Source organism: Stigmatopora argus, chromosome 12 (assembly GCF_051989625.1).
Source record: "Stigmatopora argus isolate UIUO_Sarg chromosome 12, RoL_Sarg_1.0, whole genome shotgun sequence".
NCBI classification, from domain to species: Eukaryota; Metazoa; Chordata; class Actinopteri; order Syngnathiformes; family Syngnathidae; genus Stigmatopora; species Stigmatopora argus.
Window position 1 is genome coordinate 16,455,540 of NC_135398.1, and position 19,701 is coordinate 16,475,240.

Sequence of the window (19,701 nt, forward strand, 5' to 3'; positions counted from 1 at the left end):
TGAATAAAGTTATCCAATCCAAACATTTTGGGAATATTGGGAGAAGGTATCAAAATTTAAAACAAAATTAGAAATAAGGTTAGATTAGATTTATTTTTGAGTGTCTGCATCGTAATCTAAGTTCATTTAAATTTGTTTATGTTATGTTACGAGCGTGTTGCCCCACCCTTTCTCAGTCCCTTTCTCTCTCCCCTCCGCGAAATCCGTCTAATTTTAGTACTATTAAACACATTTCAGTACTATTAAACCACTAGTTATTTGTTACTTTGTTAATAGATGGCGAATTAGAACAAATAAAAATGTTTTTCAAATACAATAGCCTGTTTTTAGTTTTTGTTTCAGATGGTTGTTTTTAGTTCATTCCTATGGGAAACGTTCATTTGAGTTACGAGTAAATCGACTCAGTCCCGGAACGAATTAAGATCGTATTTCGAGGTACCACTCTATTCCCAAAAAGTGTAATGAGTGCGTGGGATTGTTTTATATAATTAATTTAAATTCAAAGCATAGATGGCCATGTATTTTTGGGCGGATAATATCGATCTTTGTGGAAGCTGTGTTTGAGGCTTCGAAAGCGTAACCCCATTGAACAAAGTAATGCAAATGCCTGCTTCACTTTTGATTCTTTTATGATCAGGTATTTTCATGAAAGCTTAAAAAGACATGATTTTTCATCACAAAAAGGTAGTGCCAGTAATGTAGAAGTGTAAAAAACGGATCTACTTCAAATGCCAAACTTACCTTGGTATCGCTGGCCGGACTTAAACTTTTTTCAAGGCCAGAAGAGGAAATCAATACTTTACGGTGGGATTGGTTATTGCAAAGAAAAAGTAGTTACGTTAAAAAAAAGTATCCGAAACATTAGGCCTTAAGAAAACAATCAACTTAAAAATCTCTCGAAGTCTGGCGTCGTTAACTTGGTTTCGGTTTCTCATTTCTGGGCAAATGATATTTTTGGCTAGATTTCTTAAGGCGCAGTTGGGGCCCCCAACTAACCAGCTGCCATCTTGGTACAGAAAATTTCTCAGGTGGCTTTATATAGAGAAAGTAAGATGACTGTTTTATTTTAGTATATTCCTCTTAACTCCCTGATTTTTGACATATGTACATGCAAACTTTCAAACATGTTTTCACGTAGCCGTGTGTTTATTTTGTTATTTCTAATGTGAGATGTTCACTGTTTAGGAAAGACATTATTGAAGCTTCCATGACCAGTTCTCTTTATTGGCTCGAGAAAGGGCGAGATTCCCGTTCTGACTCCATTTCTTAAAGCCTTCATTGCCTCCACCCAAAGGGGGCATTAACCTAAACATTTGTTGCGGTAAAAGATTCTCAGAATATAACACCTTTCTTTCAACTAAAGGAACAGGATGTCTAGAGAGGCGCGGAATGATCAAATTAGTAAAAGCTTCACAACAAACACCAGTGGCGGTCGGTGCATTTTCTCGTAGCGCCTTCAACGTATCAATCCAACCCTCAAAAACTATTTTATGGCTATAAAACCTCTACTGCAGCTAGAGCTGCGACACATAAAAATAATCAATAAATCAATGCACAAAAATTGGGTAAAATCCACTTCCTATCAGCATTTCAGGATTAAATACAAATACTGGAGCTTTTCAGACATTAAAACCAGGCCAGGGGGGGCGATTTTCCGGTAAAAAGACAACGATGAACGTCAATAGCTGTCAAGTCAACTTTGGAGAAGATATGTCTGCCCCTCCTCCAGGCCAACAGAGGGCAGAAAAGAAAACCCAAACAAAAGTCACCTCGCCTCATTTCCTGCCTAAGATCATAGGGCATGAGCCAGGATATAAACATTCAGATTCAAGCCTTGAAAGTAGACAGGCGAGAAAGGAGCAAGGAATACCAAGGAATACCCTTCAGACCCGATCACACGCAACTGGTAGGATAAAATAAGTACCACCTAAATGCCAGCTGATTGATGCTTAATTTGCTTCTCGCAACCTTAAGTTGCATTCTTTGTATTTTCCCTTAACTTGGATTACTCTTATGACCTATCTCTGTAAAGTGAATATTTGTGTTTGATTTACTCAATCAGTTAATGTACCCATGCATTTCCACTCTATCATTTCAACACTCTCCTGCTTTCTGTAGTAAATTCAAGATGCTAGTAGTAAACTCAAGAGCAACACTTTGATCACCATAGTAACGTGAAACTTGAATGACGTCACATGCTCCCTCCTTTCCCCTTTCTTTAAGGTTTTCAACCTAACCACTTCCTATCACCATAAACTTCAATAAAAGTGTAAACTGGAAGGATTTGAGTTGTTCCTGCGTTGATAAGATCGGGGCCCCTTTTCAAGTTTGGGGCAAAATTTGAAGAAAAGTAGAGATAACTTGACAGTTGAAAACCAGCGTGGCATCATAGACAAAGGATTAAAGGCCTTGAGTCAAAGCCAACGCAGGCGTCGGAAGGGCCTCAAGAGGAGTGCGAGGCCTCAAGCCATGGCGGAGGAAGCCACTGGGAAAACAGTTGAGCTGCTAAAGCGCGAAAGGACCAAAGCAAAATTAGCCTTCATCAATCATGCCACTTGCTTAGGTGAAGAGGCAGGAAAAATGGACAAATCAGAGTTGCTGAAGGAATACGCTCTGTTCCATGCACATGCACGAGAAGTAAAGTACACCAATAGCAATTACAAGCTCGGCCTCCTAGCTGAACTGGGAGGCGAAGAGGAAGATAGAGAAGAGAGATTGGGAAAGCAGCAACTGGCGAAAATAAAGAAGACCAAAGAAGACTGTGAAACCAAGCTAACAGAAGTAAGGGAAATAGTACAATCAAATCTCTGGGACAGATTTGGGAGAGTTGAGCTCTTGAGCGCAATGGTGGAAGCAGAAGTATACTGCGAACATGCCCTTGGGGCCCCAGAGGCTGCGGCATGTAAAGATGCCTATGAACAACACGTAAGCAACGCAAAGAAAAGCGTGCTTGAGTTCACGACAATGTACAAGGAGTGGGGAAAATTGATCCCAGAAGAAGCAAAAGTCATCTGGGAGAAGAAACAAGAAAGCCTTAAGAAACAAAAGGTCGCCATCATTATAAAGAAAGCAGACCAACTAGGGAGGCCCGAGAAGGAGGGAACAGGAAAAGAAGGAACCCTCCGAACAAAGCCTGCAGAACAGGCACCCGGTCTCAAAATTAAGGCCACCAGTCTGCCCAAATTCGATGGCTCCAGAAGAGATTTCCACACGTGGAAGAGGACCTGGGAAAGCCTTCAGAAACAAGGCGAGCCAACTGGCTCGAAGGAAGCCCGAAGGCTCCAGCTCCTTGAAAGTGTGGACGGGAGGATCTGCAGAGACCTAAGCCTGTCCACCTGTCAGACCGCCGAAGACATGTTCAGGATACTGGAAAACCGATTTGGAAACAAAGCAACAATAGCCGTGGAAATTATTGAAGGCCTGGAAAAATTCCCGATCCTGACATCAGACCAACCCCGGAAAGTGATTGACATGATCCAGGCAATCGAAAAGGCCCTCAACGATCTAATAGAACTCGACCACGCTGGAGCCATCAAAAATCTGCTTGTAATCAGATCAATAGAGAGGAAATTACCAGAAAGAATAAAGATGAACTGGTTAGCCTTCATGACCAACCGAGCTAATGGAGTCACCCCAGACAACCACATTGACAGCCTCCTAAGGTACCTGAAGGACCAAGAGGAGATCTTGGAGAGGGCCGAGCAGCTTAATACACCTCTGAAGCCCAAGAGAAGATCAGGGGAACCGAGGCCAAATGAACCCAGAAGGTACGCCTCAACCAAGTCCACAAGCAAAGGGGGATGTGTCGTCTGTGGGGAAGAGGGGCACGGAGAGAAGCTTTTCTTCTGCAAGGCGTTCAAAAACCTGAAACCAAAAGACAAGTTGAGTGCAATTGAAAGGTTGGGAGCCTGCAAGAAGTGCCTAGGGTGTCACAAGGATGAAAGAGACTGCAGTGACACTTACTTGTGCAGGAAACAGAGCTGCAAGAGAGACCATCACTTTTTCCTGTGTCAAAAAGGAAACGCAATACCAAGACCAAACACGGGGAGGCTCGAATTGACAGAACGACAACAGCGATTCGTGTCTGGACTGTCCCCCGAAGCGGCAGAAGAATGGAAGAGTGCCTTCACCAATGTTTCGGCAAGGTCGCTCTGCACCGACAAGTCTGCAGCAATGGGGCATGGTGAAGGAGAGGAACTCCCAGTGATGCTTATGCTCCTCGAAGTAACAGCCAATGCAGGTCAGAAGATCGGAACACTGATTGACTTGGCATCTGACACAAACTACATTACCCACAGCGCAGCCAAGAGACTCAACCTTAGAAGCGAGAAGGTCACTCTATTGGTCCACGGTGTTGGGGGGATGGTTCTGAAAGAGAGAACAAAAAAGTACCAGCTCCGAGTGAGAATCAAGACACCCACAGGGACGCTAAGGGCCCATGAACTCACCTGTTACGGCTTGGAAGAAATAGCCAAGATAAGTAGGACCGTCAAACCTGAAGAACTGAAAGGGTTCTTCCCAGAAGCCAGCTTAGAGGACCTGCACAGACCAGAGCAGGTCGAGCTCCTCATCGGTCACCGGGAAGGACGCCTCGCACCACAGAGGGTGAAAGTGATCGGCGACCTCGTCTTATGGGACGGACCATTGGGAAAGACCGTTGGTGGAACGCACCCAGACCTCTTTGAGGAAGAGAGTGTGGCAGCTCGCACATCCAAAACACACTTTGCACGGTCCATGAGGGCCACGGCTGTGAAATACCAAGAACTCAGAGCATCAAAGGAATTCAAAGCTGAAACTAGAAGCACTGTCACAGACAAAGAATTCCTCAACTGGTGGAAATGGGACAGTATTGGGGCAGCCTGCGAACCAAAGTGTGGAGGATGCAGATGTGGCAACTGCCAGCCAGGAGGCAAGGAGATGACACTGAGCGAGGAGAGAGAGCTGGAAGTCATCAGAAAAGGCCTCACCTATGTCACCACCGATGATCACGTCGACCAACCTCACTGGGATACGAAATACCCATGGATCGAAGACCCCATTTCCCTACCCTACAACAGAAGTGGAGTAGAAGCAACCTTTCTGAGGACAGAAAAACAACTCAAGAAAGAACCCAAGTGGAAAGTGGCATACGCATCCCAAGTCCATGAAATGGTGGAAAGAAGAGCAGCAAAGAAACTCAGCAAAGAAATGATCACCAATTGGAGAGGACCGGTGTGGTACGTTAGCCACTTGGTAGCGCCAAACCCTCACTCCGTCACCACACCAGTGCGCCTAGTCTGGAACAGCAGCCAGAAGTTCAAGGGACTTAGCATGAACGATATCCTGTTGAAAGGACCAGACGTCCTCAACCCAATCCGAGCAGTTTTACTCAGATTCAGAAGAGGAGTGCATGCAGCCCTTGGAGACATCAAGAAGATGTACAACTCAGTGTGGTTGGAAGAACCAGAAATGCACCTACACAGATTTCTTTGGAGAGACACCGAAGAAAGTGAAATTGAGGAGTATGCCATCACCCGAGTCAACATTGGCGATCGTCCAGCAGGATGCATTGCACAGCTGGCAATGAGAGAGACTGCAAAGCTACCCATGTTTGCTCACCTAAAAGAGGAGTGCAGAATCCTGGAGGAAGACTCCTACGTTGACGATGTGCTGACCTCTCATAACGACGTGGGAAAACTGGATGGATACACCAAAAGGGTTGAAGAGATCCTCAAAGCAGGTGGCTTCATCCTCAAACCCTGGCTCCGGTCAGGCCAAAGTGGGAGGGAGATACTCACAGCAGGAGCATCTTCCAGCAATATACTCATTCTACCAAATCAAAGAAGAGGAGAAGACGACAAAGCCCTTGGAGTCGGCTACATTGTTGAAAGTGACAAACTGTACCCAATGACCTCAGTTAACTTCTCAAAGAGAAGAAAGAAAATGAGAGTGGGTCAAAACCTCCTGGAAGAAGAGGTGAGAGAAAACACTCCCAAACCACTGACCAGGAGACAATTACTAAGCCAGGTAGCTGGCCTCTATGATCCGATAGGTCTTGTCACCCCCGCCAAACAGAAGGGTGCCATTCTCGTCAGGAAAGCTTTCCAAGAAGCTGGAACCAGCAGAACCCAAGACACGTGGGACAAACCTCTATCTGAAAAGTTAAGGGAAGAAGCAATCCAGTTATTTGAAGAATACGTCCGTCTCAGCCAAGTTACCTTCCACAGGAGCCTCACGCCACGGAACTGGACCCGAAAACCGTAGGGAGTGACATTCTCTGACGGAAGTGACCAGAGCTATGGAGCCGTGGTGTACCTCAGATGGGAGACAGCGACGGGCATCGAAGTCAGACTCGTGGAGTCCAAGGCGAAACTCTCACCACTTGACCAGAAGGGAGAACCAGTGAAAGCTGAGATATGTGGCGCTGTCTATGCAGCTCGCCTCAGGAGATACATCGAAAAGCACAGTCGAATGGAGATTGAAAGATGGATCCACCTAGTGGACAGTCAAACTGTGTTAGGAGCAATCCAAAGAGACAGTTACGGATATCAAACCTTCTTCGCGAACAGAGTTGGAGAAATTCAGAAGACCACGTCCGTTGACGACTGGTGGTGGATCCAGGGAGACCTCAATGTAGCGGACATGCTAACAAGAGGAGTTGCCCCGGAGGACCTCAGAGAGGGCTCCGTGTGGCAAGATGGACCCGAATTCCTAAGGCTGCCCATAGAAGAGTGGCCAAAGAAGTCGGCCAAAGAAGTCGCTGCCCATGCAAGGGAAGGAATCTATAAACTCCAAAGGAAGTCCTTCACTGCCGTACAGACCAGGTCACAGACGAGAGGAAGGACGAGCGATGCAACATTCTGCCGAAACAAGTAATCCGACCCATGCCACGAATGGGGGAGATCGGAGTATCCCACGAGGGGCTGCAAACGGAGATGATCCCCGAGCCCGAAGACCTCCAGCCGGATCTGCTGTGAAAGAACTGATCGATGTAAGGAGATTCAGCAGCCTAGCCAAATTGATCAGGGTCATAGCCTGGGTATGGAGAGCTGCAACAAAATGGAAAAGTGTATTGGAACAAGACCCAACTTCAAGTAAACCAAAGAGCCAGAGACTTTCATCAGACCAGATAAAGTCCAGAGCCAAGCAAGCTGTACTTACACTGAGTGAGTACGAAGATTCAAAGAGAGACCTCTTCCAGGCAGCCCAAGAGGGCGCGTCCTTCCAAGACACCACCCTCAACAGGTTGGCGGTATACAAAGAAGCGGAGACTGAACTCTTGGTCTGCGGAGGAAGATTCCAAATCTTCGACAACGACAAAACAGCCGTACCAATTCTACCCCATGATGCTTGGATATCTTCTCTTCTGGCACAAGAAGCCCACAATGCAAACCATGAAGAAACAGCAGGTACACTCCTGCGCATGAGAAAGAAAGCGTGGGTCATAAGAGGCCGAAGATTGGCTCAGAAGGTCGTAAATAATTGTGTAGCCTGCAGAAAAAACAGAGCCAAAAGATGCCAACAAATCATGAGCGAACGACACCAGCCAGACCATTTCAATACGCAACTGTGGACCTGTTCGGCCCTTACGAAGTGAAGGATGAGGTGAAGAAAAGATCAGGACTCAAAGTATGGGGACTAGTTTTCTGCTGCATGGCATCCCGAGCCCTACACACAGACGTAGTAAATGACCTGTCATCTGAAGGCTTTCTGTTGGCCTACAAGAGATTTGCAGCATTACGGGGACACCCAAGAAAGATATGGTCAGACCCAGGAAAAAACTTTGTGGGCGCCAGGCCAGCCCTCAAAGAACTGCATGCCTTCCGGAGGAAGCTGGAAGCATCCAGAGTCGAGGATGAAGCCTCCACGCATGGAACGGAATGGAACTGGAAACTCCACCCTGCGGACTCCCCACACCGAAATGGAGCTGCCGAGGCCGCAGTACGCGCTGTAAAACGTGCCCTGCACAACCTGGCAGGAGACAGATGCTTCACGTGGAGTGAGTTCCAAACCTTCCTCTACATGGCTGCCAATCTGGCCAACGAAAGACCCATTGACGCCAGGACGCAAAGTCGTGAGGAATGCATAGACTACATCAGCCCAAACACTCTTCTGCTGGGAAGGACAGGACCTGAGGGAGATGTAGGAAGCTTCGACTTTCAAGGATACCCCTACAAGAGACTAAGAGCCATCCAGACCGAAGTCGACCGATTCTGGAAGAAGTGGAGCCAGCTGGCGGGACCCAACTTGTTCATCCGAAGTAAGTGGCACACAACGAACAGAAATGTAGCCACGGGAGATATCGTCTGGCTGGCCGACCAAAATGCTCTAAGGGGCCAGTACAAGCTTGGACGAGTCGATAGTGTCGTCCCCGACACAAGAGGCATCGTCAGAGATGTACACGTCAAGACCCTCCCAAACTACCCCGTCTCTACTACCAAATCTGATCACGCGAAGAAACCCCCCACAAAAATCCCTTCAACAATTCTGCATAGAGATGTACGACGCATCATTGTCCTGATACCTGTGGAAGAACAGAAATAGACCAACAAAGAAACGAACGAGAGCAACCAGGAACTGTGTGACCTCTCTGGGTTCAAGAACCGAGATGCCAAGTGGGAGGTGTCAAGTCAACTTTGGAGAAGATATGTCTGCCCCTCCTCCAGGCCAACAGAGGGCAGAAAAGAAAACCCAAACAAAAGTCACCTCGCCTCATTTCCTGCCTAAGATCATAGGGTATGAGCCAGGATATAAACATTCAGATTCAAGCCTTGAAAGTAGACAGGCGAGAAAGGAGCAAGGAATACCAAGGAATACCCTTCAGACCCGATCACACGCAACTGGTAGGATAAAATAAGTACCACCTAAATGCCAGCTGATTGATGCTTAATTTGCTTCTCGCAACCTTAAGTTGCATTCTTTGTATTTTCCCTTAACTTGGATTACTCTTATGACCTATCTCTGTAAAGTGAATATTTGTGTTTGATTTACTCAATCAGTTAATGTACCCATGCATTTCCACTCTATCATTTCAACACTCTCCTGCTTTCTGTAGTAAATTCAAGATGCTAGTAGTAAACTCAAGAGCAACACTTTGATCACCATAGTAACGTGAAACTTGAATGACGTCACATGCTCCCTCCTTTCCCCTTTCTTTAAGGTTTTCAACCTAACCACTTCCTATCACCATAAACTTCAATAAAAGTGTAAACTGGAAGGATTTGAGTTGTTCCTGCGTTGATAAGATCGGGGCCCCTTTTCAAGTTTGGGGCAAAATTTGAAGAAAAGTAGAGAGAACTTGACAATAGCGTACGGGCAAACATTGCCCGAAAATTGGGTAAAATCCAGCCGAAAACAGCATTTATTGATTAAATACAAATACTGGAGCTTTTTAGACATCAGAACCGGGCCCGGAATATCATTTCCCCGGTAAAAAGACAGCGATGGACGTCAATGGCGAAACGGCAAAAATTAAACTGGGGTAAAATCCACATCCTAGCAGCATTTAGTGATTAAATACAAACACTGGAGCTTAAATACAAACACTGGAGCTTTTCAGATATCAGAACCGGGCCCACAATTGAAATATTATTTAGGAATATAGCCATATTATACTCACCTCTTTTTAACTGTACACAATATCCATCCTTCTTTCTTTCTTCCTTCTTTCCTATCGCCATCGAAGCTAATGATGAAAGTCGAGCCTGTCCTGTCATATTTCCGGTATAGTCCGTTTTGAAAATAGCTTTAAATCAACACAACAATATATTTGCTTGTGCAGCTAAGTTAGCGCACTGAAAGTGGCGCACACACCATTTTCCCGGCTGTAACAGGCTTGCTAGCTTCGGAGTTGACCGCCCTTTCTTAATGATGTCCATTTTTTTCTGGAAAAGTCCGTCTGGAAAATAGCTTTGTGAGCAAATCTGCAACAGAATCCATTTGTTTTTGCCTCTGTCGGCCATTGTGGGTGGAGTTTGCGATCTCTGGCTGCCTCACTATGGCTTTGGCCCGCCTACTAGCCAATCATAGTTGGTGAAAGCAATGACGTATCCCAGCCAGCAAAATGCCAATGCGAATGAAAAAGCAGTGTGGGGTTGCCAACTCGAAATCTGATTGGTTAAAAGCAAGTCTAGTTTAATGCAGCAGAGCCCGCAGAACTGATTGTGAAGGCTTTGAGGCAGATCTGGTATAGTCCGTTTTGAAAATGGCTGAAATGTGATTGGTTAAATGCTTCAATATGAAAACACACATCTGGAAGCAGTGCAACCAGGGGGGAAAGCAATGAAAGGAAGCTAACAGACCATTTGGAATAATAAGTATTGATGGACAAAATATAATATGATTCAGATATTTCTTAGGCCAGCAGAGAAGGCCTTGAAGGCCCTGACGGCCCACCACTGACAAACACCCACTGTTACCTGCTGTTTTTCACACATTGTTGTGAAGACTCTGTCCAAACACAATGATCAAGTTAGTGGCTATCACTTTGGTAGACATACCTTTAAGTTAATTTTTATAGCAAATTATTCATAACTATGGAATAATAGCAATTCTTCTCTGGTGTTTATTAAACACAAAAGCCCTTTGAAAAGTAGAGTTACATACAGTTATTTCAAAGTACACTTTCCATTGAAAACGCTATGTTGTGGCACTAAAATGTTCTTAGCCGAATACGAATAATTCTAGAGCTGCCAACTACACTGGAATTTAAAGAGTTTGCCCGGAAATGCAAGGCCGGGACTCCGGACAACCTCCCTAAACTCCGGAAATCCCCAAAAATTAACTATTAAAACTATTTTCGGAAAAGTACCAAATTTCCCATTTAAATGCCTCAAAATTCACACCACCACTACGGCTCCGGCATCTTGATTCAACTTCACTGTAAACTGGAAGAATTTGGTAACACAAGAGCATTTTGGATCATCCGAGTTACAAGTTCTGACGGATGATTCGTCTTGCGTGACTTCAGCGCATATTGATTTTGCTTGAATCACATTCATTCCGGATAAACTCCGGAAATGGGACGAGGTTAGTCCTGAAATGGGGTGAACAGCACCTGATATGGCAGCCAATGACAACAAATATTGCAGGCACGCAAAAAAAGCCGTTTCAATGTTACAAACAGTAAGACTATGCCCTGGTGTGGGTGAGAACTGTGGTAACTATGGCCCATTTTCACATGTCGACCAGACTAGTGATGGGTTGTGAGGTATCGTTTCGACACAGTGACACAGTGCATCGAAACAGTGTTGACACTGCTTTGCTCAATACCGACACCTAGCGGACTTAAAAAATCCCTGCAGGAAACATAGTTGTCAAACTCAACTGACACTGATTTGATGATCTATTGCAGGGGTCACCAAACTACGGCCCGCGGGCCGGATACGGCCCGCGGGCCGGATACGGCCCGCCGGCACATTTGGACCGGCCCTCTGAACAATACCAGAGACGCTATCGGATTTTTTTTTTTTTATTTATTTTTTTTTTTTAAATTTTTTTTTTTTAATTTTTTAATTTTGGGATGCGCCCCGCCGGCACATTTGGACCGGCCCTCTGAACAATACCAGAGACGCTATCGGATTTTTTTTCCTATTTGGCCTTGAAGACTGGGACGTTTTAATCTTGTGTTTGGTTCATTGCCCCCCTGCTGAGCCCACAAATCATCCCAGTGAAGCGGGGCTTCGCATTGCTTCTTTGGTGACACGCGCGGGGAGAGTGTTTCCCTTTGATGCATGCGGGCACGTCCACCGTTGCATGCACGAGCAGTGTTACCGAGACATCTGGACGATCGCAGGTGAGGGCGGAGCCCTGGGACCATCGCGGACTATTCAAGCATATTAAAACTGCAACCTGTTTGAGAACGGAATAATGGCGAAAAAGTTAGGTGAGAGAAAAATTGATTCAGAATGCAGGGTATTTAACCTGGAGTGGACAAACGATTATTTTTTTGTTCAATGCAAAGAAAAGGCTGTTTGTCTCATTTGTCAAGAGACGGTGGCGGTATTCAAAGAATACAATCTTTGCCGACACTATGAATCCCGTCACAAAGACAAGTACGATAGATTGCAAGGCCAAATACGAGCAGACAAACTCTCAAAGCGAAAAAGTGGACTACTATCTCAGCAGAACCAGGCATCCGTTCGGGCCAGCTTTTGGGTTGCTAAATTGATAGCAAGCAGCGGTAAGCCTTTCACTGACGGAGAGTTTGTTAAGAAATGTATGGATACTGTCGCGGAGGAGGTGTGTCCCGAGAAGAAAGATGCATTTAATGCCGCAAGTCTGTCGGTGAGTACAATGACCAGACGCGTTGAAGAAATCGGGAGTAATGTATATGCCCAGCTGCAGCAGAAGACGAAATAATTTGACTTTTTTTTCATTAGCACTGGATGAAAGCACGGACGTGCAAGACACAGCGCAACTGCTCATTTTTATTCGTGGAGTTAGCGCAAACTTTGAGATTTGCGAGGATCTGGCAGCCCTCCAAAGTCTCAAAGGGACTACAACGGGAGAGGATATTTTTGACAAAGTGTGCCAAACCATGGAGAAGTTGGACCTGGACTGGTCAAAGCTAGCTAGCATCACGACTGACGGGGCTCCTAGCATGGTGGCCGAAACTCGCGGTCTAATAATGGGACGCATGAACCGGGAGTTGGAAAAAAGGGGTCTCACCGCCCCGCTACGAGTCCACTGCCAAATTCACCACCAAGCACTGTGCTGCAAAATGTTGACGTGGGATTCTGTAATGACGGTTGTGGTGTCGTGCATAAACTTCAGAGCAAAGGGAGAAGATTGTGCATGGCACAACAGAAAGTTAATGTTCCATGGCTTTTTTTCTATGAAGAACCCAGAGAGAGTTATTTAGTTATTATTTATTTCATAAATAGTGTTATTTATTTCCAGTTTTTTCTGTGAAGAACTCAGAGAGGGTTATTTAGTTATTATTTATTTCATTAATAGTGTTATTATATGTTTCCTGACTTTTTTTCTGTAAAGAACCTGGAAAGGGTTATTTGGTTATGTGTGGCTTTCTGGAAAACAATTAAAAAAAATTAAGCTCCCCTACGATCGTCACACTTTTTCTGTTACAAACTGACACCGGCCCCCCATCAGAGAAGGGAAAAGTTATGTGGCCCTCACAAGAAAAAGTTTGGGGACCCCTGATCTATTGTATCCAAACCATCATTTACATCTTTGGATTCCCATTTTCTTGTATATGTCATGAAATTAAAACTGCTGTTTGATATTTGAGACGCAGTTGATAAATAGAGTCTGTCAATGTCGAAACCTAAATGTAAGTGCTGTGAATAACAATAACAATGGAGTAGTTTAAGATTTTTATTTTAAAAATGAATTTCTCCAACGTTTTGTAATTTGTAATTCATTTCTTTGTCGCAATTTCTCCTGCTTTGGAGGAACAGAAGATGCTGATGTCAGTGGTGTGCCGTCAGGGCCTTCAAGGCCTTTTCTGCTGGCCTAAGAAATATCTGAATCACAGACTGATGTTAATTATATTTTGTCCAAGAATACTTATTAAATAATTCCAAATTGTCTGTTAGCTTCCTCTCATTGCTTTCCCCCCTGGTTGCACTGCTTCCAGATGTGTATTCATATTGAAGCATTTAACCAATCACATTTCAGCCATTATTTGTTGCCAGGGTCAGAAATCTGGCTCAAGGCCTTCACAATCAGTTCTGCAGGCTCTGCTGCATTAAACAAGCGTCGATAAGACTGTTGCTTTAACCAATCAGATTTCAAGTTGGCAACACCACAATGCCTTCTCGCAGGCGTAGGGATACGTCATTGCCTTCTCGCAGGCGGAGGGATACGTCATCGCTTTCACCAACTATGATTGGCTAGTAATAGAGTGGACTAGCCAGAGCTAGCCAGAGCCAGAGCGAGACGTGGCGTCAAAATGATAACAAGAACGGTGAGCAAAAATCCCAGAACCACAAGGGGGACCTAGTGAATGACCTAAAGAGAGCCGGGACCACAGTAACAAAGGCTACTATCAGTAACACAATGCACTGCCAGGGCCACAATTCCTGCACTACCAGACATGTCCCCTGAAGAAGAACACCAAACCCACTGTGAAGCATGGGGGTGGAAACATCATGCTTGGGCGCTGTTTTTCTGCAACGGGACCAGGACGACTGATCTGTGTAAAGGAAATAATGAATGGGGCCATATATCGAGAGGCTACTATCAGTAACACAATGTGCCGCCAGGGACTCAAATCCTGCACTGCCAGACGTGTCTCCCTGCTGAAGCCAGTACACATCCAAGCCCGTCTGTGGCTCGCTAGAGAGCATTTGGATGATGCAGAAGAGGACTGGGAGACTGTGTTATGGTCAGATGAAACCAAAATAGACCTTTTTGGTAGAAACACAGGTTCTCGTGTTTGTAGGAGAAAGAATACTGAATTGCATCAGAAGAACACCATACCCACTGTGAAGCATGGGGGTGGAAACATCATGCTTGGGCGCTGTTTTTCTGCAAAGGGACCAGGACGACTGATCTGTGTAAAGAAAATAATGAATGGGGCCATGTATCGAGAGATTTTGGGTGAAAATCTCTTTCCATCAGCAAGGACATTGAAGATGAGACGTGGCTGGGTCTTTCAGCATGACAATGATCCCAAACACACAGCCAGGGCAACAAAGGTGTGGCTTCGTAAGAAGCATTTGAAGGTCCTGGAGTGGCCTAGCCAGTCCCCAGATCTCAACCCCATAGAAAATCTGTGGAGGGAGTTGAAAGTCCGTGTTGCCCAACGACAGCCCCAAAACATCACTGCTCTGGAGGATTTTTGCATGGAGGAATGGGCCAAAATACCAGCAACAGTGTGTGAAAAGCTTGTAAAGAGTTACAAAAAAGTTTGGCTTCTGTTATTGCCAACAAAGGGTACATAACAAAGTATTGAGATGAACTTTTGGTATTGACCAAATACTTATTTTCCACCATGATTTGCAAATAAATTCTGTAAAAATAAAACAATGTGATTTTCTGTTTTTTCCACATTCTGTCTCTCATGGTAGAGGTTTACCCATGTTGACAATTATAGGCCTCTCTAATCTTTTCAAGTAGGATAACTTGCACAATTCGTTGTCGACTAAATACTGAATGCCCCACTGTACCTGTCAACCTCGGCCAATTGCTCCCCTTATTAATGATTGCAATTCCCCGTATTAAGCGATCATAAACCATACAAACACAACACGGCACATATTTACTAACATAGGGCACACTTTAAATTCTATAATTTTCCCCAAAGTGGTCGGGGTGCCATCAGCCTTTCAAGATTCTGTAGATGTTGCTGTATGACGCTGACATCTTGACTGTCTGGGTACACCCTATATAGTGAAAAGCCGGACGTGACTGATGCACGTACGCACATCATGCTTAAAGCATGATAATATTAGCAATCGACGATGCTGTTTTCCTTTGCTACCAGTGACCGAGAAGACTCGGATTAGAGCCGAAAGGGATAAAACGGTTTTACAAAAAACGTACTCTTTAAATTTTTTTCCCGTACAAAAGTTGTTAAACAGCGTACACAATTTGATCAAAAAACGTATAAAATACGGGAAAAACTTGTAAGTTGACAAGTATGGGTGCGCTTCTTTATAAACAGCTTGGCGCACGACTGCCGTATTGACACAGTTCCGTCACTGGTCATGTGATTTTCTTTAAGCGTTACAGGGGTTTGCCGAAAGAGCTCGTGTGCAGTGAATGAATGCAGTATTACATTTCAGACCATGAAACAACGCCGGACATTTGGGTTGGATCGATATCGGTAGGGTCTGCATTAAAACATGGCCACTATGAAAGGAGAGGATGGCAGATGCTTTGTGTGCCCATCACATAGATCTTGGAGATGGACCAGCCTGTAGAAAATTGTGGGTATTGGTATGAATAAGTGAGGTGACTTTCTATTTGTGATCTGTGGTCATTGTCCGTGGTCCGTGATCCGTGGTCGTGGGGGCAGAGCGTGGTTGGAATCCTCACAGTAAATTGTTGAGACAATCCAGCAGCATGGTCATGTTCCTGGTGGCTTTAAATACTCCTTGTAGGCTAATGACTCTCACCAGGCAGCACTCGAGTCATTAGGGGCTGGACCTGTGATAGGGTGACAGGCGCAACCAGCCACCAGTCTAGTCTGGGGCCTGACAGTACCTCCCCCCTACGCGGGCCATTCGGCCCGCGACGAAGGGCCCCCGGGTGGTCCAGGTGGAAGTCCCTGATGAGGTCCCTGCATAGGATGTGGCGGGCAGGAACCCAGCTGCGCTCCTCAGGACCGTACCCCACACTACCAGTCCACCAGGTAGTGCAGGCCGCGACCCCGGCGGCGAACGTCCAAAAGCCGTTCCACCAGAAATGCCGGGCCCCCATGTTCGCTCCAGGTGGTTGGGTCGGCATGGGTGGCGCAGCGAATCGCTGCCTCCAACTGCTGATTTGTGCGCTCACTGGGCCGTTCAGACCACAACCTGTCCATCTGATCCCCACCTTCATCCCTATGGTGAGGATAATAAAACCTACCACGAGGATCATACAAAGATGGACCGAGGAGACTACCATGGTACTGAGGAACTGTTTTGAGACCACTGACTGGGAGGTGCTGTGCAATTTACATGGAAAAGACATTGACAGCTTGACCCACTGCATTACAGATTATATTAACTTCTGTGTTGAGAACATTGTACCCTCCAAGAAGGTCCGTTGTTTCTCCAACAGTAAGCCGTGGGTTACCAGGGATCTAAGGGCCCTCCTGAACAAGAAGAAGAGGGCTTTTAGGTCTGGGGAGAAAGAGAGTCTGAAAATAGTCCAGAAGGAGCTGAAGAGAGAGATAAGGAAGGGAAAGACCATCTATAAGAGGAAGCTAGAGAACCAACTCCAGAGAGGCAACACTAAAGAGGTCTGGAGGAGCTTGAGGACCATTTCGGGCCATGGAGACAACAGTGAGAGAGACCCGGAGTCCGGAGACAGGGAGTGGGCCAATGACCTGAATCAGTTCTTTAACAGATTCAGTCCTGCCCCCACACCCCTGACCCCCCAGACTAGAAGCAACTCTCCCCCCTCATTCTCCTCCTCCTCTTCCTCCCCCTCTTCCACCGTTCTCTGCATTACTGTCGATCAGGTGATAAAACAGCTAAAGATTGAGGCAAGGAAGGCTACCGGTCCAGACGGCCTCAGCTCCAGACTACTGAGAGAGTGTGCGGAATAGCTTGACAAAGTGATTCTGCATATTTTCAACCTTAGCCTCAGTCTGCAGAAGGTCCCCACCTTGTGGCAAACTTCCTGTGTGGTCCCAGTTCCAAAGACTGCCAAACCAGTTTAGGCCGGTAGCATTAACCTCTCACCTGATCAAGACATTGGAGAGAATCATCCTCAATCACCTCAGCCCCCTGATGAATGCAGAGCTGGACCCTCTGCAGTTCGCCTATCGTCCAGGCATTGGTGTGGAAGATGCTACCACCTACCTGATGCACAGGTCTCTTTCACACCTGGAGAACACGGGAAGCATGGTGAGAATGATGTTTTTTGACCTCTCCAGTGCGTTCAACACCATTCAGCCGGTCCTACTGAGAGGGAAACTGGAAGAGGCTGGAGTAAGGAACCACCCAGCCGCATGGATCATCAACTTTCTCACTGACAGACCACAATATGTGAGACTCCAAGACTGTACGTCTGATGTGGTAGCTTGCAGCACGGGGGCCCCACAAGGCACAGTAATGACTCCTCCTCTTCTCCCTCTACACATCGGACTTCAAACATAATACAGACACCTGCCACCTCCAGAAGTTCTCTGACGACACCGCTATTGTTGGACGAGTGACGGACGGGAACGACCTGGAGTACAGGGGAGTCATCACAGCCTTTATTGACTGGTGTAGGCAAACCCACCTCTACATCAACACCAGTAAGACAAAGGAAATGGTCATCGATTTTTGGAGGAATCCTCAACAGACCACTCAGGTGAACATCCAGGGTACAGACATTGAAATCGTGGAGAATTTTAAGTACCTGGGTGTTCACCTCAACAACAAACTAGATTGGTCCACAAACATAGATGCCCTGTACAAAAGGGGCCAGAGCCGCCTCTACCTACTGAGGAGTCTACGGTCCTTTGGAGTGTGCAGGACACTGCTGAGGACTTTCTACGACACTGTGGTGGCATCTACAGTGTTTTATGCAGTGCTCTGTTGGGGATGCGGGAGCACGGACAGGGACAGGAACAGGCTGAATAAGCTGGTCAGGATGGCCAGCTCTGTTCTGGGCTGTCCTTTGGACTCTGTGGAGGAAGTGGGAGAGCGGAGGATGCTGACCTGGATGATGTCCGTCATGGACAGCACCTCCCCCTGCATGAGTCTGTGGAGTCCCTCCGAAGCTCTTTTAGCAATAGACTGCGGCACCCTCATTGCAGGAAGGAGCGCTTCCGCAGATACTTCCTCCCATCAGCTGTCAGGCTCTTTAACAATAAAATGGCTGAGTGTTAAGACCTACCGTATGCATGCATGTACATCTATGTGTATGTATGTATATATGTGCTTATATATACGTGTATGTATGTATATATGTGTGTGTACACGTATGTGTATGTGTATATGTACATATGTGCTTATATATGTGTATTATATATATATAATACACATATATAAGCACATATATACATATGTATTATATATACATGTGTATTATATATATAATACACATATATAAGCACATATATACATATACACATACGTGTACATACACATATACATACATACACGTATATATAAGCACATATATACATACATACACATAGATATACATGCATGCATACGGTAGGTCTTAACACTCAGCCATTTTATTGTTAAAGAGCCTGACAGCTGATGGGAGGACGGATCTGCGGAAGCGCTCCTATATGTATATATATATATACAGACGCTCCCCTACTTACGAACATTCGACTTACGAACAACGGTACATACGAACATGTCTGCAAATTGCGTTTATGTCGAAAAATGTTCGTAAGTTCGATTTTGTATTGCGCGCCTTTTTCCGAGTAGTGCTTCTTTCCGCCGCTAATACCGACGCCTGGCGCTGTGAGCGCTCAGCTCACCCAGCATCCACCTTCCTCTGCCCAGTTCGTTGCAGTGCGTATGTTGCGTAAGTTGCGTAAATTGCGTAAGTGCGTGACGTATATCCAGTGCGCAAATAACCTTTTTCATTTTTATCATGAAATATCTCGTGCAGCCATTATTCAATATGGTTGGTGAAAAGCAAAAGGCTTCTAGTGAGGGAGGTGCAAGGAAGAGGCAAGCCATTTCATTTGAAACGAGTGACAATAATAATGAAGCTTGATGCGAGTGGTGAGCATTGCACGGGCATACAACTTGAATCGTTCGACCGTCAGTACCATTTATAAACAGAAAGATCGAGCAGCAGGACCCAAATATTGAACGTTGCATAAAGTTTGCAAATCAATTGAATGATGCCATACAGTGCTACCGCATCATTTATGATGAAAAAAAGAAGAAAACTATGCAATCGTCGTTAGATCGCTTCTTTCGGCCAGTTTCCAATACATAAATCTCTCTCTCTATATACAGTACTGTACATATTCTCTCCATTTTATTAAATGTTTTTTTAGTACAAACCAATGCATGTTACTCATACAAGCCTTAAACATACAAATGCACTTATATAAACCTTCAATATACGTATATAGGCCTTAAACATAAA

At 45.5% G+C, this 19,701-nt stretch overlaps 2 protein-coding genes across 8 annotated transcripts in view; one reads left to right on the forward strand and one right to left on the reverse strand.

Annotated features, from left to right (window-relative positions):
- LOC144085518 (caspase-8-like) overlaps positions 1-1,018 on the reverse strand; it is a 54,652-nt gene extending 53,634 nt beyond the window's left edge. For 3 of the 4 annotated variants that reach the window (XM_077614865.1, XM_077614863.1, XM_077614862.1), the window contains exon 1: positions 742-1,017. The gene's annotated coding sequence lies outside the window, so the exon portion shown is untranslated. Of the gene's footprint in view, positions 1-741 lie in introns of all 4 variants that reach the window. The other variant, XM_077614864.1, reaches the window with a different exon arrangement.
- Positions 1,019-1,691: 673 nt separating this feature from the next.
- Positions 1,692-19,701, forward strand: part of LOC144085517 (uncharacterized) — a 65,031-nt gene continuing 47,021 nt past the window's right edge. For 3 of the 4 annotated variants that reach the window (XM_077614859.1, XM_077614858.1, XM_077614860.1), the window contains exon 1: positions 1,692-8,822. In XM_077614859.1, the coding sequence (XP_077470985.1) occupies positions 2,470-6,243 (3,774 nt within the window). In that variant the 5' untranslated portion in view covers positions 1,692-2,469 and the 3' untranslated portion in view covers positions 6,244-8,822. The remainder of the gene's footprint in view (positions 8,823-19,701) is intronic. The other variant, XM_077614861.1, reaches the window with a different exon arrangement.